We start from the raw sequence: 25,856 nt of genomic DNA, 5'->3' as shown, positions 1-25,856 counted from the left end.
TGCAGTAGCCCATTGTTGTTTTTGAAACAAAAGATTACGGATAATATTAGGAATTAAAGAGATTATTTCGTCAGAGATGATAACAATTATAACCGTACTCGAATAATACTTGATTAAAGTGGTTGGTTATCGAAAGCCCTTACTAAAGCAAGAATTATTCGGTTCAATAGAGAATATGTATCCGCAAATGTAGCTTCTGTTTTCCGGGAATCACGAGGCGAACCGGTTGCCTGAATGTATTCTTGATTAAAACATACGCCTTCGTAAGAAGTTGACATTGAGAATTCAAATGTGTTTCAGGGCATCGATTTCCTTAGAACTGAAAAGTAGCTTTATGAAAATGTGAAACACTTTATCTATCATTGATAGAATAGTTTCTCGGTTGTAGGAGAATTTCGTAATACTAACCAGTGTTGGATTACAATAGATTTATTGCCGTAACCCTCGCAACGTGGGTGTGTGATCATCCACGTACTGTTAATGACTCACGAACTAGGCGTGCGATCTTGTCGCTTTACCATAGTCTCGTGAACTTACGAAGATAAATACACCCAAACTTCAGACTAACTTCAGACTATTCTGAATCACAGTTTATCTCTCAATCATACTATATTTGGAATCATAGTCTTAATCAAATTGTGTGTGTAAATTAAATGAATTCTTTCGTATCAATAATTAATAAACACAATTTTTTTTATCTTTCCAGAACTTCTTTTCGAAACGATCATTTAAGAACAATCCGTTGAAAAGAACCAAAAGTGTCACAAAACTTGAACGGAAACGATGCACGATAGATGGCGATAGGTAGGTTAAGCGTTTCAAACCTTTTTTCTATCGGAAACTGGGTGGAAAAAATGTCGAAATTAATGATAAGTTATTCGTAAAACAATATTATTTTTGTTCGTGAAGCTTTTACGATTCGGAGAACCGCAGCGACCAAACTAGTATTTACTTGAACCTTATGCAAATACAACCTCGCTTTTATATCTAAAAGTATAAATAAGCCGGCAATAATGGCTCTTCTTTGATCCGCTCGTAAAAACAAAGCCTCCACCCGAAACAATCGTTTGTCTCGATTCTTTTTTTATTTCCTAAAAACAAATCCTTGTTTTTCTGTTTGCGTTGTTTTTGTTCGCTTAACATGGCTCGTGAATTCTTTTTTAAATCATGCGTGTATAACGACTTGGAATATATTTTTTCTTTCCCTCGGGTCTCGGTTAGAAAATAAAAAAGAACGTTGTTCCTTCATAATTGAATTTCGGACTTGTATACCGTGACTGCTGTGGGAAAGTCGGTAGAGGTATTGTAGGATTCGCGGAGATACGCATTCCTCGCCGTAGAATACAACTCCTCCTTAAATATTTTCCAATTCGTAATTCTCCTCTCTCCACACGACGGGCTACACTCTACTTTTAGACGACGTTTTCGGTTCAGTTTCAACGCTCCGTTACAACTTTTAAGCGTACCGAAGTGTCGCTACCGCTTTCGCGACCCTTACCTTAAAATGACGTTTACCATACTCAATTTAGTATACCGTTTCTCGAAAGTGCACTAACCCTTTGATGATCTCTTTCTGTAAATAATATTTGACTCTTAAACTAGCGGGATAGTTTAATAGGGTAATGAATATTCTATTCTCCAAATATCCGTAGCTAGATTTAGCTCTTAAAGGGGAACGGTCAAGCTTTAACCAGTTAGATAGCCCTATAGCCCGTTAAAAACTAAAATTTATGGAGAAAACCGCATAAAAATATTAAGTGGTTTATTTTTAATAAAATAAAGAAATTTCGGGAAATTGAAAAGCGCGCGTCCGCTGCGACACCTGGTAAGAAATCGGTGAGACAGAAAAACAACATAGAAGCGCGCGCTGCTGAAGACCCGAAAAATTTGTTTTGCACGCGCGGCGCGTTCCAGAACTAAGCCTAAATGGCGCGATTTTAAAAGTTAGGATAGTTCGCAAATCGCTCACTAAGGTCCTGCTGGCGCTGGCGATACACCCTAAGATGGCGTCGAAAATTCAAACCCAAATACTTGGCGTTATTTTGCGTTTCAACTTTTTGGGCCAAAAACTATTTTTTCAAGACAAAATAAGGTACGTGTAAGTATATTGAACGTCTTGTTGATCTTTTGGTATGCAAATAAGGCGGTATTTGGAAAAGCTTGGGCGTTCCCCTTTAATAAACCGTACGGTAATTAACCGGGCACTTATTGAATTGTAGCTTTTAGTAGTTTGCTATAAAAGCGGTAGGTACGGATTAAGACGAATGGTTTTCCGTTACCTTGGGAATAAGGGGTTGAAAGCCGTAATGGTCAATTGGTCACTAACGAATCTGTATTGGTTTTCTAAGGGTATTTGGAAAGAGCCGAGTCCCTTGGACATTAGGTTCGTACATGGTTAGATGGGTTTTCGTTCTTTTTTAAGTTCGTAGGCTTATCCTTTGGGAGACAACCAGGATTCACGGAATGGCTTTAGTCGAAGTCTAAACGAAGGAAAAAGGCTTTCGCTTCCTAATCATATAAACGATAATGGCCCTTTCTTATTCTGGTGATTTAGATGTTATGCTTATTTACAGGCGACGCTAAATATCTGCTACAGCTTAGTCTCGTGTTTGTCACTTTGCCGCAAATGAGACACAGAAATTACGATTCCAATCGTATGACCAAAAGTTCTATCATGACTTAAAGGCCGACTACATAAATCTTCGGTTTACTCTGTCTTTCACTGGAAGTAGGCTGCCTGCATGGCACATGTATATTGCAGTAAGCCTACTTCCAGTGAAAGACAGAGTAAACCGAAGATTTATGTAGTCGGCCTTTAAAAATATAAAATGTCAAACTAAAACGTATTAATATTTTCGTTAACTTGAATATCAACCGTTGCCTTCGTTGCTTAGTTGACATTAGAAATCGATTTTTAAATACGCCTAGTCCTACAGTTTTGAACTTCGAAATTTTAAATTATACAAGGTGTTTGATTTCGCGCTTGTTGCAGCCTACTTCCAGGGGCTAGTAGTCCACTTTTTGAAGCTCCCTGGCGCTCTTTTAACTCATCGTAGGAAATTTGGGGGAAAACAGGCATTCTTCTCAACTCACCCCCTACAATTCCTTTAAATTTTTGCATAACCTTTCGAAACATTCTGTAGAAAAACTGAAAAATATTGTTTTGGTTTGTTTTTATGGCAACTTTTTAACGCGTTAATAATTGTTACACAAAATGTTGGTTAAAAAGCAACTACAATTTGGTTTTCATTTCGAAAATTAGTATTTGTTCCCTTCCCGCTTAAGGTTTAAATTGGCGCCATCTAGTACAAATAAAAACATTATAATCGAACCTTTAATGGCTTCCCTCTAAATGTTTGTTTTTGCGTAAGTAATTTGAGACTAGGTTTATTTAAATTTTATTCGGGCCCACGCAATTGATTTAAAAGGGCCCCTCCGTAAGCCCCTCCCTAAGGTAATTGCGGGGACCCAAACAAGGTCATTACCTCCTGTAAAATTGGCAAAAGCCCAAATCAGGGCCCACTTTAGGAAAAACATATTATCCTAGACCTCTTAAAACCCAAGGACATCCAACATTTTCGTCTATCTGGTAAAATCAAAAATTCGGTTTATCTTTTTCTTAAAAGCAAATTTTTATTCCTCATAATCCTTCGTACCTTGGTCGCTGAAACGTAACAACGGTTATCGAGCCGGCTTCGCTCAGATTGCGGTATCGGAATTGTTAGCTTCTCGTTATTTTACTTCGATAAGGAAATTAATCTTGACGTAAAATCATGACTAGTCCCTGATTTATGGGGATCCAATTTCTGGTAGTAATTCGGAGTACAGCTCGTCCGTGTCTCTTCGCATTTGGATGTTTCGTGTCGTTGAAATCGGATCATTTCTGTTTCGCGGGCTCCGGAACGTGCGGGCATAAGCAGAAATGAAGAGCATGGAAGTCGCTTTTTTGGGCATTGGCCACTCTCAGTAAGTACGGGTCCCCTTTTCCCTTCGCGTTCCAGGAAATGAACTGAAGGGGTCGCCAATCAATACAAGGACGTGCTCCACCACCCGCTCCGCCGCCAGGGCTCTGGTCTCGTTCTCTTTGGCCAGCGCGACAACTTGTACTCGATGAATATTTGGCTCGTATGACTCACGTAAATCCGTGTTTCGACTTTTATTTGAAATATTCCTTCTGAAAAGAGAGCTTGAATACCCTCGGAAAAGAAATTGCTTTTTAAATGCTAAATCGGTTGCTAAAATTTATTTAAAACGAACCACCTTTCAGTTGGTATTAAACTAAACCAATGTTCATCTTATTTCAAATAATGAGGGAAAATTAATTATCATAGCTAGATAGCTTAGTCACATTTTAATCTGAATATTCGAAATTGAGAAAAAATGTAGTATTTCATAGTGACCACATTTCCTATATTTTATAATTTTACCTACATTTCGATTGTTTTATAACTTCCTATAATTTGACCATTTTCAAATATTTTCCTATTTTTCGTACTTCACCCTTTGCTTTCAATTTAGTTGGGTTTTTTTTAAATGAAAATGTAATAGTAATATGTATATCTAGTCTGTGATGTTTTCATATTAAATGTAATATTACTATTCATCCAAAGGTGCTCTAAAAGCATTTGTTTTATCATCATTACAATGATTCATATAATTTGCTATAAATTTACTATATTTACCTAAAAGTAATTCCTATAATTTCCTATGAAATGACTATGAATTTCATATTTTTCCTATAAAAAATTGGAGGTTTTCATGTGGTAGCTAAATCAAAAACAATTCGCCACTCGTGTTAGCACACGATTTTTAGATTTATAATATGATCCCTTTAATTTGTGATGACTTTTCGATAAAGTCCAAGTGTATCTACTTTATTATTGCCAATTAATGAATAAATTTTTTATACTGTTCAACAAATTCAAGTAAGAATTTAAAACAAGTTACATTAGTTAATTGAAAAGAATCACAACCTTTTTAATGTCCGATTTACGTACATGACGCGAGTATAGTTCTTCATGAGAAAATGTTGGAAAACTTGGAACAATATAGTTTGTTTCCTGTTTAGTAATATAAATGGGTCATACTAACAATCTTGGCTTAAAAACCCCGATTTTAAAAGATCCATTTATAAACTATTGGTTTAATTTTAGCGCTGATTTGAAAACTTCTTCGTATAATGAATGGAAAAGCCAAATGGGATAATTGGCCCAGAATATTTTCGCGTACGTTGTTTAAAATTAAAATAATGCCATTTCTTTTATTTGGCAGTTGAATGAGAAAAAAACCACCTCGACATTTTCAATAAAACGTATAGCTTACGTTTTGAAAGTTATTTTTTCTATGAAGGGGAAGTTCTTTTCAGATCTAGAATAACAATAGATAACACCTTTACCTAAATACCTTTAAGACGATACGACCATTAAGTAGGCCTTGGTAGAGCCGCAAATGTTACTTGGCAGTGTTGGCACTTTAGTAAAAACCCGCGAAAGCGTGAAGTTGAAATAACGACCACTCTAGATGTTCTGGCAAATGATGTGAATATTTTATACCGAGCCCATTAGCCGTATTTTTTAGATGATATTGTGTATTTTTTTCTATAAAATTTGATTTATTGCCCAAGTTTATTAAGATCGCAGTATTTTAACAAAAGAGGTCCGGTGTGTGAAAAATCAATTATATTCGACACGTAATTATAAAACCAAAGAATCCGCTACCTTTTCTCAATAAAATGTTTTTTCTCCCCTAAAGTTGATATAAGAAATATCTTTTTTTTAACCTTGATTTTTCGGTTGAAAGCGTTTCAAACCGCGGAGGAGGAAACAACGCGTCGCTGTTCCAAATTCTGATTTTCTTTTTCTCGTTTCGAAATTTGTTTCAGTGTGCTTCCATCCCGTCTTCGAACATCCAGATCCCACGAGTCACTGTTGCAGTCTAGTCCCAGCACCCTGGCGAGTCTCGACCTTTCCCACGGAGATGTCCAAGTGACGACCCTCCACAGCAGTCTCTTGGGCCAAGAACATTGCTTCCAACTCAGTTCCAATGCCGGCACCAGATACTACTCTTGCAGGACGTCCGAAGAAAGGGACAAATGGGTTTACAAGTGAGTTTACCTCTCTAAGTATCGTTTGAATATTCGATTGGGTCGCCGCTATGGTGCGATGATTGAGAGTATATTTTTAAGCATTGACGTGGTGCCCAGAATACTTAAAGGCCCCTATTTCTGTTTAAGGTAGTAAAATTCTGTCAACCCTTAAGTACTCCATTTTTAATAAATTCTGGGAAAAGCACCATCTATTTTAAATATTTTTAGACTTCTGTTTAGGGCCGTTTACAAAATAGTCAAAGCTGAAATCGTATACACGATAGTTTATAAAAAAATTGTTAGTGATAATTAGGAAACTAAGTAAATTTTTTTTGAATCCGTCTTAACTGTGCGTTTATCAGATACTTTAGTTCAAATAAAGACAGTGGCGGACTGGGTCTAATATTTTGGGCTGCCAGAAGACAAAGGGCCCAGCTTTAACAACTATAACGCTATCATGTTTGAGGGGCCCACTTCATGAACGGTCCGTGGGGCCCACCTGCCATCGGGCAGGTTCACTCTATGGCCAGTCCGCCACTGAATAAAGAGCTCGTTGACATTGATCCCCGTTTGTTTAAAATATATGGTTCCCAAATAACATTATTTTATCACGAAAAGTTTATTTACTCGTGGCAGAATACAGATATTTCGCTAAGTCTTCTGTAAGTTTTGAATCTTTAAATCAGCCACGCAATTTTTCCATATAATGTTTCGGATTCATGTATTTGAAAACTGATCGGAATTATCAAACAGATAACTAACAGTTAACGAACCATTAAACCTTTTACAAATATCTTGTCATGTGTCTTTTAACATTTGATATGTCTTGAAATATTGATGTTAATTAGCTAATTTTTAAGATTAAACTGCTATGTGTTTTCTAACTTAAGTTCAAATTTCATTTTTAATTCAGCGGTTTTCAGTCGTTTACTCTTAAAATATTATTATTATTTGTGTTGCTTAAAGTACCATATTTACGATGGATCATGGCTAGAATGTAAGTGCAACTGAGCACCAAATTTATCCAAATTATTTTAACAAATACTTTGCTGCCATTGCCAATTGGTTTTTTGTGTAATAAAGTTCCACAAAATTTCAATATTTATGCCACCAGATTTAACTGGCGCTGCTTACGTTAAAATCAAATTTACAGCGCGTGTTAGCAGAACATTGAAACCCCAAAAGAGAAACGCTTTTGTAAATCTTTCGCGTAGTGCTTGCTATAATCCCACCGCCTGTTGAATAGACCTTTTCTTATGCAAAGACAATAATGAAGTCTAGAGCAATGATGTCACCGGTATTCTAATTAATGTTTGAAACCCCCGAAGGGCTGAGGCTTTACTGTATTTCCCTCCGTGGCGGGAGGGCCCCTTTGCGCTTTCTCTACCGAAGAAGAAATTGGAACTTGTAAACGAGTTCTGTGTAGGTCTGAGTCACCGCTTCTCCTAGCTTTGAATCGGAAACGGACCCGTTGGTTCCTGACACACACTACTTCGGCCCCTTTTTACACAAGTTGCAGAAGCTGGCTTGGCATATAATTTGGAGTTTTCCTAACCTTTCCTCAGCCCTAACATTTTTTTAAATCAATCCCAGATTCTTTATCGTTTAACCTTGCGGCTTGGTGGTTAGTGATAACAGTAATCTCACCTCTATTTAACTGGTATAAAAAAAATCCTTGATAGTGGATTTTCCAAAACAACGTTTTGAGAAGCGGGTTTTGTTTAAAAAATACAACTAGGTTATTGCTCTAAATAATTTTTAACGGAAGTATACGTTTTGCAAAACACTTTAAACGCAACAGACGCAAGGGATATAAATATTATTCGAATATTTCCTTCAGCCATAAACATTTGTTTATTATTGTAGCACGCTAACTATTTAAAAGAAATTAATATAAATAGAACATTATTTAAATATTGAATTTTATTTTACACAAAATTTAGTTTGTAGTAACCTTGATTTAGTTATTAATATACCATACCGTCTGGGGTCAAAATTACGGTTAATTTAGAGTCATTGTTTAGCATAGAGGATAGATCTAGTTAATTTTTACGTTAATTTACCATTTATTCAACTTATAATAAACTTATGGTACATACTATGAAAATTTAGAGATATATTCGCGACCGAAACGAGCCTAGGTGGGGTAACGGCGCTAGCTTTTCCGATGTAGCGCCTATGATCTAGCGTCTGCTACAGACAAATTAAAAAGTCATAAGAATGTTTTTTCTTAAATAAAATTATCAAAATAAAAGCAAACGATACATAAATCATATTAACATGCAAGTATCATTATTTATAAAGTCAAATTTACGAATAACAATAAAGAAAAAAACTAATAGCGTCTGCTATAGCCGCTACCTATCTAGGTTGCTATGGCGATCTAAAGGGGGCGTAGCGATAGTTTTGGTCGCGATTAAGCTAATGTAATATTGAAAATATTAAAATAATGTCTTAGGCACCAATAATATATTTATTTATATTTAAGGGATTGACTCCCAATCCCCATGTTATATGAATAAGCTACTACCCCCAATAAAATTGAAGTTCACGCCGGTAACGTATTCCATCCCCCCCCCCCCCCCTCTCGTAGCTTGGGTAAATTCGACCATGATGCCCTAGGAGTAGGATCATCCCAAAAAAGTAATTCTCTCTAAGTACAAACATTCTGGTAGGCCCCATAAATATTATTCCGGTATATATTTTTTCAATACTATACCGTATTGACTTTTTGTATTTGCTTATGTTAATAAATGCATTGCGTATAAAATGAATTTTTCGTGTTTCTCCATGAGCAGTTTGAAGAAAACAATTCAACCAAATCAAGATAACTTGAGGAGGACTGAAAACTCGCTACGCATATGGATATTAGAGGCAAAAGGAGTTGCTCCGAAAAAGAGGTAGCTATTTTCGTTTCTGGGATCTACAATTACAATCTTTTTTAATATAAATGTAAATGTAACCTTTTTTTTTCTTTTTCTCTCTCTCGTGTAGGTATTTCATCGAACTCTGTTTAGATAAAACCCTCTACGCAAGAACATCTTCGAAACTAAAATCTGATATCTGTTTCTGGGGCGAACATTTCGAATTCAAGTTAGTATTTCGCGACCGCAAAAGGTGGCGAATAATATAAATTTTAATATTTTTTTAAAATTAAAATAGCAATTTACCAAAGTTGGAGACAATCAGCATTAATGTGTACAGGGAAGCAGATAAAAAGAAACGTAGAGATAAAAACACTTTGATTGGGACTGTGGCAATTCCTATTAATACCGTTAATAGTCGACATTTCACCGAAAAATGGTAATTTAGGAAAATTGCATTATTTTGTTGAACATTAATTGAATATTAATTTAGTAATTAATTACTTTCAATTTGATTAGCGTGTGCGAGCATTGATTTTTGGGTTTCGAGCCGAGCTTCGAGTATGAAAAATTTAATCCTTCGAGTATCGAGCCAAGCTTTAAAATGTTATCGAGTTTTCGAGCTTTTAGGCTTAGCTTAAAAAGTGGTTTCCAGTACTCTAATAATTGACGGATTTTGAAATGACGTTTCAGCGCGCGACACTACTGGTACATGTCTTGGGCACACAGCCTTCTTTGCGTGCTTTTTGACCATAACATGTAGAGGTATTTTCACGCGCAAAATGAATTTTAAAATCCGTCAATTAGGCTTAACTTAAAAAGGGGGTTTCCAGTTCTCCATTGATTTAGCTTAAAAAGGAGGAATCATTTAAACTAGAATCTTCACTTTCATCACTAAGTTCTACTATTTCTTCATTAAAAGAATATTTACTGCCAGAGCTTTAACGTTTATTTAAACCATATTTGTGAAGTCCAAATTAATAACTGGCCAAACTAGGGATTACAACAAGAAAATAGTGGTCTGATGAACCGCCAAACAACTGGCAATAAAAAAGTTAGGGCACCCTACGTTATGTAACTTATGGTTTTGGTTTCGTTTTCTGCATTTAAAATCATTGACCAATCAGAAACAACTAGGACATATACCTCACCCAATAAGAGATCTTAAGGCGGGACCAAAGGGAATTTTTTAGTAGCTTTACCCGCCATTTTTAAAAGCTCGCGAGTAGTGCCTTGGTAAGAATAATATTTTCGAGTACTCGAAAGTTAAGCTTAGACCTCGATTTGACGCTCGAACCATTTTCGAGCTTTTCAACAAAATCGAGTATTCGCACATGCTTAAATTTAATAATTTATTTATTAATTCAATAATTCATTTAACGATTAATTTAATTATAGGTATCCAGTGACAACAGAAAAAGTAGTAGGTGGGAAAGACAGTCCTGCGCTACGAATAAAATCTCGCCACCAAAGCATAGATATTCTCCCTCTCTTTATCTACAAAGATTTCCTACAAGTAATTACATTTATTATTCATTTAGTTATATATAAATTTAATTGTATATAAGAGTTAACGACTTATAATTTATGCGTAATTTTTCTTAGTATGTGAAAGAAGATTATAAGATTCTTTGTGAAATGTTGGAACCTGCTATCAGTGTTAGGACAAAAGTGCGTTGCTTTTAAATGGACAAAATTACTTAAAACTTAATACAAAAATTTAACTTATAATATATATATATTTTTTACCATTAGGAAGACATAGCAACAACTTTGGTTCACGTTATGCAGAAAGATGGGATGGCGAAACAGTTTTTGGCAGATGTTGTCATGGCCGATGTAGATAAAATAGGTACAGTATTCAAATTGTTTAGAAGATGGTAATTACATTTCGAAGTTTGTCTAATTTTATTTTTTTATCATCATCAGATGACCAACATTTAACATTCCGTGGTAATTCACTCGCGACTAAAGCAATGGAAGCGTATATGAAATTACTTGGTGATAAAGTAAGTCTTTCATATTTTTGACTACTCTAAATGATCAAATTTTAACAACGATAAATCGAATGTTTTAGTATTTGCAAGACACTCTGGGCGATTTTGTGAAAACCGTGATCTTGTCTCCCGAGGATTGCGAAGTTGATCCAATGAAAGTTCCGAACAACGCTACACTGCAGAAACAGCAAGCCAATCTAATGGCGAGCGTCCAAATGGCTTGGACCAAGATAATCAATTCCGCCAACTTTTTTCCATTGTAAGGAATATCTTCATTTGGTGTTTTTATTTCTAATTTCATGGTCGACTATAATTAATTATTAATTACCGCTTCATCTGTAGGGAGTTGAAGGAAGTTTTCCATAGTTACCGAACACGATTGACCGCGATCGGTAAAGAGGATGTTAGTGAGAACTTAATCAGCGCTTCTATCTTTCTGAGATTTCTTTGTCCCGCTATTCTCTCTCCGAGTCTTTTCAACTTAACACAAGGTATGTCATAACAGTCATTTAAAGCTTTTTTGCCATAAACTGCGTTAAAAAATTAATTTACACGAATAATTTTACAGAATATCCACAAGCAAAAGCTGGGCGCACTTTAACGTTGATAGCGAAAACCATTCAAACTTTGGCTAATTTCACCAAGTTTGGTGGCAAGGAAGGATTCATGGAGTTCATGAATGAGTTCGTTGAAAAGGAATGGACCACTATGAAACGCTTTCTAAAACAAATTTCTGTAAGTCTTTACATTGGAGGCATTTCTTCGTATCTTTCTTATAACATATCTTAATATATTCCAGAGTCCTGTGCCAAAAGAGCATTTACATAGGTATAATGAGTTTGACGGGTATATTGACACTGGAAGAGAGCTAGCAACGCTGCACGGACTACTTTGCGAATGTCTGTCAAGAATCAATAAAAAGGTAATATTCCAACTTTCGAAAAGGATAACTTAATTCGTTTTAGTTCATTGGCTAATAATGTCATTACTTTATCAGGCCTACTTCGAACAAGTAGAAAAACTGCAGCATATTTTAGACGGAATTACGGCGTCGCAAACTCGGCCGTTAATGTCGATGCATCCGGCATCGGCCGAAGTTGTGTCCTCAACGTCCAAAGAAAACAAGTTCTTTCCTTCCACCGGAAGCTTGCCCCAACCGAGGCCAACGTATTCGTCTCAGGACCCGCCCAAGAGCAGAATCGATCACTTTCAGTACATCCAACAACCAAATCAAGGCAGCAACAACATCAACCATAATAACAACAACAATAACAACAATAAGGAAAACAGATACACGACTGTTTCCGCTTTCAATCATAGCGGTAAAGTCGAACCGAGCAACGCGGTTCTTAATCAGAAGTCATCCACATTACCATGGTTAGTAACAGTTGTTATATTTTATAATTCTTCTATTGGTGAAAGGCTTCGGACACAAAATTCGGGTTTTCTCAATCGCATCTTCTTTAGGACTTTCGTATTGATAATTTTGATTTACTCTACAAAGCGCGACGCTTTTCTAGGACGAATCGCCAAATTTCACTTTATGAATTGTAAAAAGAAATCTTAAGCATGGGTGACGTTTTATTTTGGGCAGGCACTATTTCCAAACTTTAGCTTTTGACGCATGTTTCGCACACTGCACTTGGCTTAAGATAGCTTCCTTTCAAATAGGAATGCCTATCTGCTCGGTAGCAGCAAACAGCCTGCTCGTGACCTTACAACCGCTGACGACTATGTCCTATTCAGCGCTCTCGAAAATGAACTGGAGGGAGCCAGAGAACTGGAAGAGAAGGGTCAGCGATGTCGCGAGCCAGTCTACGTCAGGGACTCCATTCCCGTCAATCGTTTGACGCAATCCTGTATATACGGAGAGTCGATGACGCCAAAGAATAACCTCGCGAATGGGCAACATTGCCATGACAATAGAGCGAATCACTACAGCCAGCGAGAGGAGAAACCCGCGTCTCCTCACTACGGAAACGCTTTCAACCACGGAATCTCGGAGAAGGATTATTCTAGACAAATGACGAATAACGTGGGCTACAGCACGGAAGACGATACGAACAATTCCTCGGGAGAACTCGATTATCCAACCGCGATCCGAGGAAGTCAGATATCCATCAGTCAGGTAATGCGACGAATTAAACTTATATCGCAGAAAGTGTATTATTTACTAAACTGCGATTTTCGATGCTATTTTAAGCAGCTCTCAGCTGTTGCGTCATCCGGTTATCAATCAATCGCTTATAGCCAATCCAGCTCTCCGGTCGATTCGGTCATTCAACAAGACAGGGTAAACGGAAACGGCACCTTACCCAACAACGCTTCCAACACCACTTCATCTTCCTCATCGTCGTCTTCGTGTCCCCCACCGCCGTTGGCCTTCAACAACCCTATGTACCATTTCGGTTCTGGCAGCCCGCCGAAAGAAAGAAGCCTCAGTGACAGCCAGAAACGATGCAACCATTTGTCTCCTTGCGGTTCAATGAACAGTCGCAGCGCGGAAGACTTGTCCCTCTTGGGAAAGAGCTACGAATCCGCGCCGGCACTCAGGAACAGCGGCGAGCAAGCTCGGAATTGTTGTTGTTCGTATTCAACTTCGACTTCGTCTTCGGATAATTTAAGTTGCGGATCGACACCACCTCGAGAAAGAAGGGCGACATTCAAGTCGCACGCACCCAGGACTAATCCTCGTTACTCCGGTTCCCAACCCTCCATCGCAGTCACCGAAACCATACCCAATTCCTCCCAGAGCAAAAGGAATTCCGTGGCCGCTCTTAGTTTGTTTAACAAACAAGCAGCCAGAAGGCACGATCACCGGCGTTATACCAAATGTCTCTGTAATGGCTCTCCAGAAAATCAGGTGTTGTGGAAACAACACGTGGCTAGACACGGAACGTCGATGGAATCGTTGTTTACCAACGAGAAACACAGGTACGACGTTCGTTTACTTTCGACGCTATAACCGTGACTTAAAACAATTTCTTTTCGATGGCAGCCCCGTGGAAGACGATTGGGACAGCGACCCCCGTGATTTATCTTACCAAAGTCCAGAAAAACACCACCGAAAACCAGCTACTCGCGGAATTAAAGCAAATCAACCTAGCATCAAAGCTCTAAATGAAGCTCTAGCAGATCGGGAAAATCAGAATGTCAAATTGCGGAAAAATATTGAAGAGGTACGTATTTTCACCCAATGTTTAAGCTAGCACGTGATATTGGAAATAAGTAGCCCGGGTGCTGATTGGCGTCTGACCTTTGCGGTGTTTGGTTAAAACGTTTTTCGTTGCTTTCTTCCATTTCTAAAGCTTTTAACCGAAGCTCCGTCTGTTTACCAGTATGAGAAGGAAGTAGATACGTTGAGGAAAGAAATGCAAGACCTTCAAGTGAAATTGATGGACGCCGAACAGAAGTTGAACCTACAAGAATCGGCCACGGAGAAAGCCGTAGCTGACTGGAAGGCCCGCCTCGAAGCCGGCGAAGAAAGATTGAGGAGGCAACAGGAAGAGAAAGATCACCAAATGAAAAATATCATCACCAGGTATTTATCTGTCATTTTCATTTTGAATAAGTTGAACTTAAGCCGATTAACGCTTACCTATCGAATTGTTGAAGGTTGATAACGGTCGAAGAAGAATTGCGAAAGGAACAGCAAGAGATGCAAGGCGTCATAGCGGCGAAACAGAAGGTTATCGACGCCCAGGAAAGGAGAATCCATACGCTAGACGCTGCCAATGCGCGACTAATGTCCGCTTTGAGTCAGTTGAAGGAGAGATATCAGCTTCAAGGTCGAAATGGCGTCAACAGTTCCCCTTCCGGTCTAAAAATGGCGCTGCTTGAAAACGGGGATCTTGGGTACAAAAGCAGTTCGTGTTGAACCATTAAATTCTTTACAGACTCCGATATTATTTTTTAAAGGGTGCTGAAATAATTTCAACAAAAATTACACTTCAACGCTCAAGATATTTTAAACCGTAACCGTGACCAACTTTTATACCTTCAAATAAAGAAGCAAAAAAGTCTACAATTAGGTCATATAAAAACTAATTTTATAACGACTTAATTCTATCCTATCTCATCTACCGTATTTTCGTTTTCAATTAGCAAAGTTCATTCTCGACAAAGAGAATGTCACTGTTGCTAATCTTTCTTATAGATTCGCGTAAGTCTATAAATAAATATGAAAACCACTAATTTCTAAAGGTATAAAAGTTAGTTATAGCTCCATTTAGATTTTAAACTAAATTTCGTTTCATCATATACGATTACGTATACATGTACAAATATTTGTAAAATGTCAATTAGCAAATTCGCAATAAGTAGATTACCAAATATTCAAAAAGCTTTAAGAGTAACGATTTCTTTAGGAATGGTATTTGATAAATAATATAAGCCTAAGAAATAAAAAAATAATTAAATAAAGCAAGTACAAAAAGGCACGCGACGCAGTTATGACAAATCTTGACTCAGGTTTACATTTAATTAAAGCTTTATCATTCAATATACCCTGAAAGTTTAGACGTAGGTTTCACTTCAACTTTTTCAGTTAATAACGACCATAAAGCTTTTACATTTTATTGATATCTATATCAAATGGTAAATTTTAAAAAAAATAAAGCTTTTTAACTTCCGTTTAATTCAAAATTTGCTATAAGGAAACGATTTAAATTTATATTTTAGTGATAAAGGAATAGTCTACGTTAGTTGTGATGGGCTAATTAATTCGTTACAGCCGAGTTTTAGTAATTAATAACAAATACCCAAACTTAGGTGTGTTAAGCTGTATATACGTTTTAACTTTAATCTAATATCACTATATTCTGGTTAGAAAATTATATCGTGGTATTTTGTGCCTGTGGTTATTCGTGTCTTGGATTAAAAATGAGGTCGAGAAATTGTGAAGCTCAAGTGTAAATATAAAAGTATTTGTGTTGAGATAAACGTATAGTATGCAAAAAATATATTAAAAAAAATTATAAGAAAACGGTTTTAAAACAATATTTCTGATCCCACTTTTATTTCACTTAAAAATCATATGTAAATAATAAAACGTATTAGAGAGAAACTTTATGTTTTAGAAGAAGCTTCGCTATTTAATTTGCAGTATTTTTTGTATTTATTATGCCCTTTTAAGAAAAGAATCTAAGTACGATGTAAAAATATTACGAGGATATGTAAATAAAATGTTTTATTCATTATTATACGAGTACAAAGTATTTCTGACATACATCAAAAGAACGAGTAATTAATTGGGAATAATAATCAGCTAAACTAATATAAAAGGCACCACCACAAGTCATCTAGTGACTTTTAATGCCTTTAATTGGTGTCCGTGTTAAATTTCGTAGGAGGGTAGGGGAAAACCCTTCATGCCACGCGAGCCAACAGCTCCCTACATCTCACTATTTCCGTTAACCTCTAAAAGTTTTTATGGAAATTGATAACCCCTCTGACCAGCACAAGGAGTGGTTCGGAGTTTTCACCCAGTGCCACAAGCTGAGATCGAACACGGTTCCTCTTACTACGAGGCGAGAGTGCTAACCACAACGCCACAACATTATAAAAAATCGCCAATGTTATTTTCCACTTCTACATCGTCAATAACCAATAGCGAAAACGCTAGACTTAGGAAGCATTCTTACATTATATTTTGAACAGACAATGACCTCAAAGACTGTTAGTAGCAGATTTTATTCGTACTCAGCTAATGCGATAATTTCCTGAAATGCCTTCGTTAATTTGATATTTTTAAAATCGCCAATTCTTGGTTTTCAGCCAGGTGGTCTACTTAAAGAAATATATTTAAAATGTCGAACCTTTGCCCTTCAGAATGGCAATATCGTAACAAATAGAAACATATGTCAAATATAAAAATAATTGTCATGGTGCCTAGTGTGTCGTTTTAAAGTGAAATGAAATTCCCTTCCGGTGGCCCGCGACTCTATTTCGGTCACTTTTGGTAATTTAAATAAATAATTTTTAGTGTCACCGGGTGTTTTGCGAGGAAACAAGATGTCATGGGCATTTGGGTACGCACAATCCCCACAATGTGTTAGTATTATCTATAAAATAATTAACCGGTCAAATACCCGGAATGTGGGTCCCCGACTTCCCAATGGCAACTTGATATGGCGACAGCAAGGGCATCATATCACCTTAGGATTGATCAATCATCTTCCTTTCTATCCCCGACGATTTGAGGGACAGATTATGCCAGGGCCGGATTACCCAATATTCCTGGGCCTAGGTCACCAAGCCAAAAAAGTGTACAAAGCCCATAAAGAGTACCAAGAGGTTTCGAAAAATTTAAAAGTACAAAAATTTTATCACTTACTTTTCACAAATTTTTCAGGAGGTGCGTCGTAATAGTGAATTTTATAAAATGTCTTTACGCTTGCCCAACTTGTTGAAATGTTGCCCTAGACTAGTTCAGCCAATGCCTAAGACTGAGTTCATAAGCTCTTTAGTGGGAGAGAAAACGGATCCACCGCTGAAGCGAGGAGGCAACATTTCAACAAGACGGCCAAGGTTATTTTATAAAAAGAACTATTGAACGAGCCCTTTCATATTGAAATATTAAGCAGTCAGCGTTTTAAAATATAACCATTTTACAAGTATGTCCTGCTCACTGAATTACTATTTCTTGGCAAATCATTGAACCGTTTTTATTTAAGCGTCTATAGCTGGTCCCCGTGCGCTAGTTCTTCCAACGACCAACTGAACCGGTTATTTTGGTTGAAATTTTCAGATAGCTAAAGATAATCAGTTACTCAGATCAGGTTGATCTGTTATGATCCTCTAACCCAGCAATTTGATCTCAAGGTGTATCCGAAAGGATCTGTTCTACTATATTTCTTATCACCAGTTTCAGTTAGCTGAGCAGCTATCTGACTTAAACGTTTAGTGAAAAGCAAATTAAAATAGACAGTAAGTAAAATTTTGAAAAATAAATTTATTCGTGGGATATGTAAAATCGATAACTATGATACATCTGAAATCTGCTCGCATTCTAAATCGAGTTCTAACTGCCGGTTTACGATGAATTCAGATTATTTTAGGGTTAAAACTATTTGGTTTGCAATTTGACCCATATCAACTGGTGTAATAATATCTAAGCGTTAATGCGAATGATCTGATATCTGATCTATCGCAATTATTTCCTCGGTTCAGATAACGTAACTGCGTCTGAGAATCGGTTGTAAGCACTAGCAAGCGGCTAACTGGATACAACGACATCGAGGGAACTATATCATCTATCAATCGATACATCATAATTATCGCAAGCGGCTCCTGAGACAGACAATGAGCCATTTCTGAGGACTTAAGTATCCAAATTTATACAGAGACAACAAGGGTACGATATTAATTGCCATAAACCACTAAAATGGACAATAGACCAAATTATTGCACTGTGGGGTTTGATATGCCTAATAAAACACTGTATTTTACCATCAATTACAAAGCTTTCTCAATAACATGACAGAAGCACCACAAATAACGCAGTGGCGTATCTAGCATGGGTGACACCCGGGGCGGATATCATAGCATGGGGTGACACTCGGGGCGGATATCATGGTGAGCTACTTACTAGTCTCTAGTTTGGTGTAAGTTTTTATTTTTTTCACGGTCGGGTGTCACCCCAAATCACGCCCCCCGCCCACTAGCTACGCCACTAAAGTAACACCCCAGTTAAGCTAATCAGTTTAAATCTTTGGTCTCTTGTAGAAAAAAAATAGTTCAAATACGCAGTAAACGCCTATAATAGTGAAATGGCGTTAAAAATTTCAGATTGAGAAATCACAAAATTAGAGATGCCCTATTTCACCAGTAGAATAATAAGGGGGCAGCTTGAGTTTGACTTTTCCTTCCACCCCTATCGGTTGAAGAGTTTACAATACGCATAAATCATGAAACCTGGCACTGCAAAATGCTTAAGCCATTTCGTTCACACTCTACGAACAGTTGCAGGCAAGAAAATTACTCGTAATGCTTTAAGAAACAAAATACCTCTTCTATTTAAAAATATGAAAATTCAAAACTAATATTAATAGAGGTATTCATTATTAGTATTACCATTTAGTATTGCATAATCATTCACACTGATCAACTCGGTTTGGCGAACAATGAGACTAGGGCTTTAGTTGAAGTACTAGGCGTTACAAATTCTCTCATTTCCCTGTCGAAATATTTACAAATTTTTGAAAAACGTTTACAACAGCTTTACAATACAATTTAAAGGAAAGGTTCAGGTTGTTTTTATTTTATGCTTAAAACATTTTACGTGTTTTAAAAATACCAAAAATGCCAATAAATAAAAAAAAAATAATTTCAAATTTACCTAATTTAATTTTTAATCATTGAAAGTGCTAGCAGCCATGTTTTTGATTTCATGCTTCTCCGCATAACACGGAGGCACAGCGACCGCATTGGTTCTAAAACTAACCAATAGTAGACTGTGTCTAGATCACGTGATACATTTTTTATTTCAAACTTCGGTGTCTTCGAGTTAGGCCTAGGTGGCAAAGTAATCAAAATGCCAGTGACCACATTCACAGCTGTTCCTCACTTCGTCGATATTTAAAATATTTTCTAACTCTATTACATTTGGTCTTCCTTGAATTTCCGCTTCATTTTGTATTCTTTTTAGTTCCCCCTCATTAAAAACAGGGTCCAAGTAACCAACTTAAATTTCTTGTCATAAATAGACGACTTAAGGTTCTACAATAATTGAAGAAGTTAAAAACCACTAAAATACTTTCATGCAAGGCTGTCTATTGGTTATTATGTGAGAGCACGTGCAGGGGGCCGTGGTGAGAGAGACTACTACATAGTATTTTTTTCCCGTCGATGGTCAGAGCCAATCAGATGTTTGTGCCTTCGGGCTCTGCCGTGAAGCATATTTCAGGTATATGGCTGCGCCCATAAATTGTACTAAAATGCTAATTATTTTAATTCCATAATTAATTATGGTTTTTAAATTCTTGTTTTTTTATTTTAAAAGCATCTTGGATCTTTTAAATAAAAATAAAAATAGTAGCTGGAACTTTCCTTTAAATTATCTATAACAGAAGACTAAAGCATACTGTGATAACGTGCACTGAAGCAAAAACCCTGATTGACCAATTAGATCTAAACTACCAATTAATTGATAAAATAGCAGAAATAAAAAGCATTCGATCCTCATTCGGAAAACTTTCTTAGGGAAAACGGCGTCTTACCACATTGTCAAACATACAACCGGTTTGATTTTAATTTAGGTTCATTAAAAGGTCAAATTCAAATAAACATTAATTTTATTACATCAAAATATTTAAACAGTGTAACTGATTGCTTCCATTAGTTAATAACTATAAAAGATGGTTTCATTGACGTAGTTAAGTACTATCATGCTGTTTCGCGTTTTTCCGTGGCCTATATTATCTCAGAAAGGAGTTTCAGTTCCCTCAATAGAATAGTAACGTGTTTAAGGACAACTATGGTAGAGTTTAAACTTGAACACCTGTAGTTTAATCGCGACTTAAAAGACATACCAATAGTGGTGGTCGAGGAATTTGGGAAAAGCTCACTTTATTATCAAAAATCAGTTCAAAATTACAATTTCCACATAGTAGAATAAATGAATCTGTTCCATTGCGCCGAATCCCATTCGACCGAAAAACCCGCCCTTCTCCGGGTTTATGATTCGGTTTTATCCGTTTAAGCATCTGTCAGAACAGCATGCAGTACTACCTAACCTAACCTAACCTAACCAGGCAATTTTCAAAGTGGTCAACTCATTTGCCCACTACCACCACAATTTCCTTTCCTTTCCTAAGCCTAACTATTTCCACTAATTTCAACAAAAACATTGGCGGAATTCGGTCTAATGGGATTCGGCGCAATGGGAATCACGAAAAATCCCACAATTTGAGATTTATCCCACACATTGGCCATACTTATTCTGACTCTTAAAAGCTTGCTGAGGTTAACGCCTTAACGGTAATAGAAAGTGTAGGGAGCTGTTGGCTCTAGTAGCATGAAGGGCTTCCACCACCCTCCTACGCATTGTAACCCGGCCACCAGTAATTCTCTTCAAGAGTCATTAATTTACTTAGGCCTGAGTGGTTCCTTGATTATAATTAATTTATAATCTTAACTATCTAATGATCTAACCAGAGCAAGCTCTCTTTTCGTGGGATGCATTTTCTCCCGAGGTACCCAAGGTTCCTAGAAAATGCTTCTTTTGATCCAAATTGTATCGCTGTTCTTCGTTTCTAAGTGATGGTTTCCCCAACGAGATGAAAAACTAGATCTCTTCTTAACAAGCGCTTTGTCACTTGGCTGGCGAAACTCCCTTCCGGCATAGCAATTTTGGAGCGTTGGCTATGGTCCGTAGACGACCCGAACGACGTTTTAGGCCTGGCATTGCCAGAGGTTTGTTATCGGTTTTTGTTTTTAAAGAAATCTACGAAAGATCCCAGGAGTATAGAGGAAAGTTAAAACTCATCAACCGGTAGTCTTCCCCTGGGAGGATCGTTAACGATACCAAAATTTCGCTTCCCCGGTACCAATCAGCCATCAGCGCGATACCTGACACCTTGGCTTAAGGAAGAAGTAGAACGTTGATTGGACAGTATGAAAAGTTCCGAAAGATTGAGGAAAAACTTAAATTTTATGCTTTAGATATCAAATAGTTTAGTAATTAAAGAGGAATTTGATTGTTTTCGAAAGACCCATTAATTTTTTTTTTACATTTTAATTTTATTACAAATTTTGAAAGGTTTAAGAAAAACCGAGAATTTTTGTGCGTTCAATATTTGAAGATAGATTTGACAATATTTATATATTATATTTTATTTTTGTAACAAATTTCGTGACGTTTTAAGAAAACCGTGAATTTTGTGATTTGAATATTAAATAGTTTACAAACTTTAATAATCGAAGAGGGGTTTCGTAATGTTTTCGATAGACTCTTTAAAGGGTTTTACATTTTAATCTTAAAGCGTTTAATATTTATTTTAAATTTGTTACACTTTTCGAAACGTTGAAGAAAAACGATATTTTTGTGAGTTTAATAGAAAAAGAGGATTTTGACGATGTTTTCGAAAGACTGTTAAAAAGTGTAACAATTAAATGAAACTTACAAGTTTCGAAACGTTCCAGAAAACCGAGAATTTTAAGATATAATAATGAATAGTTTACCAGCTTCAATAATTAAAGTTTTTTACATTTTAACAAGCACAAATTAATAAATTACAGGTGCAGTTTTCCTTTCTTTCGGTGTGGTTGGCGGGTTTTCGTTATTTTCATCATTAATGAATGAATTAATTCATCATCCGTATCAACTGGCGTTTGCTTCATAGACGTTTTAATCGCCGTTGTTTTTTTTTCAGTTACATGTTGGCTAGAGCCTTTACACGACTTTTTCCATCTTCACTCAACCATCTTCGGAGGACAATTCAGCACCTTGCCTCGGTACTTCATCAGTGGAAGTTTTTTTCAGATACATGTTGGCTAGAGCCTTTACACGACTTTTTCCATCTTCACTCTAACCATCTTCGGAGGACAATTCAGCACCTTGCCTCGGTACTTCATCAGTGGAAGTTTTTTTCAGATACATGTTGGCTAGAGCCTTTACACGACTTTTTCCATCTTCACTCTAACCATCTTCGGAGGACAATTCAGCACCTTGCCTCGGTACTTCATCAGTGGAAGTTTTTTTCAGATACATGTTGGCTAGAGCCTTTACACGACTTTTTCCATCTTCACTCTAACCATCTTCGGAGGACAATTCAGCACCTTGCCTCGGTACTTCATCAGTGGAAGTTTTTTTCAGATACATGTTGGCTAGAGCCTTTACACGACTTTTTCCATCTTCACTCTAACCATCTTCGGAGGACAATTCAGCACCTTGCCTCGGTACTTCATCAGTGGAAGTTTTTTTCAGATACATGTTGGCTAGAGCCTTTACACGACTTTTTCCATCTTCACTCTAACCATCTTCGGAGGACAATTCAGCACCTTGCCTCGGTACTTCATCAGTGGAAGTTTTTTCGGATACATGTTGGCTAGAGCCTTTACACGACTTTTTCCATCTTCACTCTAACCATCTTCGGAGGACAATTCAGCACCTTGCCTCGGTACTTCATCAGTGGAAGTTTTTTTCAGATACATGTTGGCTAGAGCCTTTACACGACTTTTTCCATCTTCACTCTAACCATCTTCGGAGGACAATTCAGCACCTTGCCTCGGTACTTCATCAGTGGAAGTTTTTTCGGATACATGTTGGCTAGAGCCTTTACACGACTTTTTCCATCTTCACTCTAACCATCTTCGGAGGACAATTCAGCACCTTGCCTCGGTACTTCATCAGTGGAAGTTTTTTCGGATACATGTTGGCTAGAGCCTTTACACGACTTTTTCCATCTTCACTCTAACCATCTTCGGAGGACAATTCAGCACCTTGCCTCGGTACTTCATCAGTGGAAGTTTTTTCGGATACATGTTGGCTAGAGCCTTTACACGACTTTTTCCATCTTCACTCTAACCATCTTCGGAGGACAATTCAGCACCTTGCCTCGGTACTTCATCAGTGGAAGTTTTTTCGGATACATGTTGGCTAGAGCCTTTACACGACTTTTTCCATCTTCACTCTAACCATCTTCGGAGGACAATTCAGCACCTTGCCTCGGTACTTCATCAGTGGAAGTTTTTTCAGATACATGTTGGCTAGAGCCTTTACACGACTTTTTCCATCTTCACTCTAACCATCTTCGGAGGACAATTCAGCACCTTGCCTCGGTACTTCATCAGTGGAAGTTTTTTCGGATACATGTTGGCTAGAGCCTTTACACGACTTTTTCCATCTTCACTCTAACCATCTTCGGAGGACAATTCAGCACCTTGCCTCGGTACTTCATCAGTGGAAGTTTTTTCGGATACATTTTGGTTAGAGCCTTTACACGACTTTTCCATCCTCACTCTAACCATCTTCGGAGGACAATTCAGCACCTTGCCTCGGTACTTCATCAGTGGAAGTTTTTTCAGATACATGTTGGCTAGAGCCTTTACACGACTTTTTCCATCTTCACTCTAACCATCTTCGAAGGACAATTCAGCACCTTGCCTCGGTACTTCATCAGTGGAAGTTTTTTCGGATACATTTTGGTTAGAGCCTTTACACGACTTTTCCATCCTCACTCTAACCATCTTCGGAGGACAATTCAGCACCTTGCCTCGGTACTTCATCAGTGGAAGTTTTTTCAGATACATGTTGGCTAGAGCCTTTACACGACTTTTTCCATCTTCACTCTAACCATCTTCGGAGGACAATTCAGCACCTTGCCTCGGTACTTCATCAGTGGAAGTTTTTTCGGATACATGTTGGCTAGAGCCTTTACACGACTTTTTCCATCTTCACTCTAACCATCTTCGGAGGACAATTCAGCACCTTGCCTCGGTACTTCATCAGTGGAAGTTTTTTTCAGATACATGTTGGCTAGAGCCTTTACACGACTTTTTCCATCTTCACTCTAACCATCTTCGGAGGACAATTCGGCACCTTGCCTCGGTACTTCATCAGTGGAAGTTTTTTTCAGATACATGTTGGCTAGAGCCTTTACACGACTTTTTCCATCTTCACTCTAACCATCTTCGGAGGACAATTCAGCACCTTGCCTCGGTACTTCATCAGTGGAAGTTTTTTCAGATACATGTTGGCTAGAGCCTTTACACGACTTTTTCCATCTTCACTCTAACCATCTTCGGAGGACAATTCAGCACCTTGCCTCGGTACTTCATCAGTGGAAGTTTTTTTCAGATACATGTTGGCTAGAGCCTTTACACGACTTTTTCCATCTTCACTCTAACCATCTTCGGAGGACAATTCAGCACCTTGCCTCGGTACTTCATCAGTGGAAGTTTTTTCGGATACATGTTGGCTAGAGCCTTTACACGACTTTTTCCATCTTCACTCTAACCATCTTCGAAGGACAATTCAGCACCTTGCCTCGGTACTTCATCAGTGGAAGTTTTTTCGGATACATTTTGGTTAGAGCCTTTACACGACTTTTCCATCCTCACTCTAACCATCTTCGGAGGACAATTCAGCACCTTGCCTCGGTACTTCATCAGTGGAAGTTTTTTCAGATACATGTTGGCTAGAGCCTTTACACGACTTTTTCCATCTTCACTCTAACCATCTTCGGAGGACAATTCAGCACCTTGCCTCGGTACTTCATCAGTGGAAGTTTTTTTCAGATACATGTTGGCTAGAGCCTTTACACGACTTTTTCCATCTTCACTCTAACCATCTTCGGAGGACAATTCAGCACCTTGCCTCGGTACTTCATCAGTGGAAGTTTTTTTCAGATACATGTTGGCTAGAGCCTTTACACGACTTTTTCCATCTTCACTCTAACCATCTTCGGAGGACAATTCAGCACCTTGCCTCGGTACTTCATCAGTGGAAGTTTTTTCGGATACATGTTGGCTAGAGCCTTTACACGACTTTTTCCATCTTCACTCTAACCATCTTCGGAGGACAATTCAGCACCTTGCCTCGGTACTTCATCAGTGGAAGTTTTTTCAGATACATGTTGGCTAGAGCCTTTACACGACTTTTTCCATCTTCACTCTAACCATCTTCGGAGGACAATTCAGCACCTTGCCTCGGTACTTCATCAGTGGAAGTTTTTTTCAGATACATGTTGGCTAGAGCCTTTACACGACTTTTTCCATCTTCACTCTAACCATCTTCGGAGGACAATTCAGCACCTTGCCTCGGTACTTCATCAGTGGAAGTTTTTTTCAGATACATGTTGGCTAGAGCCTTTACACGACTTTTTCCATCTTCACTCTAACCATCTTCGGAGGACAATTCAGCACCTTGCCTCGGTACTTCATCAGTGGAAGTTTTTTCGGATACATTTT

The 25,856-nt window shown here is 37.6% G+C and overlaps 1 protein-coding gene across 12 annotated transcripts in view; it reads left to right on the top strand.

The window, feature by feature from the left end:
* raskol (Ras GTPase-activating protein raskol) overlaps positions 1-15,868 on the top strand; it is a 192,299-nt gene extending 176,431 nt beyond the window's left edge. For 9 of the 12 annotated variants that reach the window (XM_090175852.1, XM_090175854.1, XM_090175849.1 and 6 more), the window contains 19 exons: positions 707-804; positions 5,882-6,103; positions 8,884-8,985; positions 9,080-9,178; positions 9,248-9,388; positions 10,348-10,465; positions 10,555-10,620; positions 10,705-10,801; positions 10,879-10,958; positions 11,027-11,205; positions 11,289-11,437; positions 11,515-11,681; positions 11,746-11,868; positions 11,944-12,323; positions 12,618-13,074; positions 13,150-13,880; positions 13,945-14,125; positions 14,255-14,487; positions 14,562-15,868. In XM_090175852.1, coding sequence (XP_090031978.1) covers positions 707-804; positions 5,882-6,103; positions 8,884-8,985; positions 9,080-9,178; positions 9,248-9,388; positions 10,348-10,465; positions 10,555-10,620; positions 10,705-10,801; positions 10,879-10,958; positions 11,027-11,205; positions 11,289-11,437; positions 11,515-11,681; positions 11,746-11,868; positions 11,944-12,323; positions 12,618-13,074; positions 13,150-13,880; positions 13,945-14,125; positions 14,255-14,487; positions 14,562-14,823 — 3,885 coding nt within the window. In that variant the 3' untranslated portion in view covers positions 14,824-15,868. The remainder of the gene's footprint in view (positions 1-706; positions 805-5,881; positions 6,104-8,883; positions 8,986-9,079; positions 9,179-9,247; positions 9,389-10,347; positions 10,466-10,554; positions 10,621-10,704; positions 10,802-10,878; positions 10,959-11,026; positions 11,206-11,288; positions 11,438-11,514; positions 11,682-11,745; positions 11,869-11,943; positions 12,324-12,617; positions 13,075-13,149; positions 13,881-13,944; positions 14,126-14,254; positions 14,488-14,561) is intronic. The other 3 variants (XM_090175851.1, XM_090175853.1, XM_090175850.1) reach the window with 3 other exon arrangements.
* Positions 15,869-25,856: the final 9,988 nt, after the last annotated feature.

This window comes from Leiobunum rupestre, chromosome 5 (assembly GCF_980474605.1).
Source record: "Leiobunum rupestre chromosome 5, qqLeiRupe1.1.hap1, whole genome shotgun sequence".
Taxonomy (NCBI): Eukaryota; Metazoa; Arthropoda; class Arachnida; order Opiliones; family Sclerosomatidae; genus Leiobunum; species Leiobunum rupestre.
Note: the sequence above shows the minus strand (reverse complement) of the source record. Positions and strands in the feature narration are given on the sequence as shown.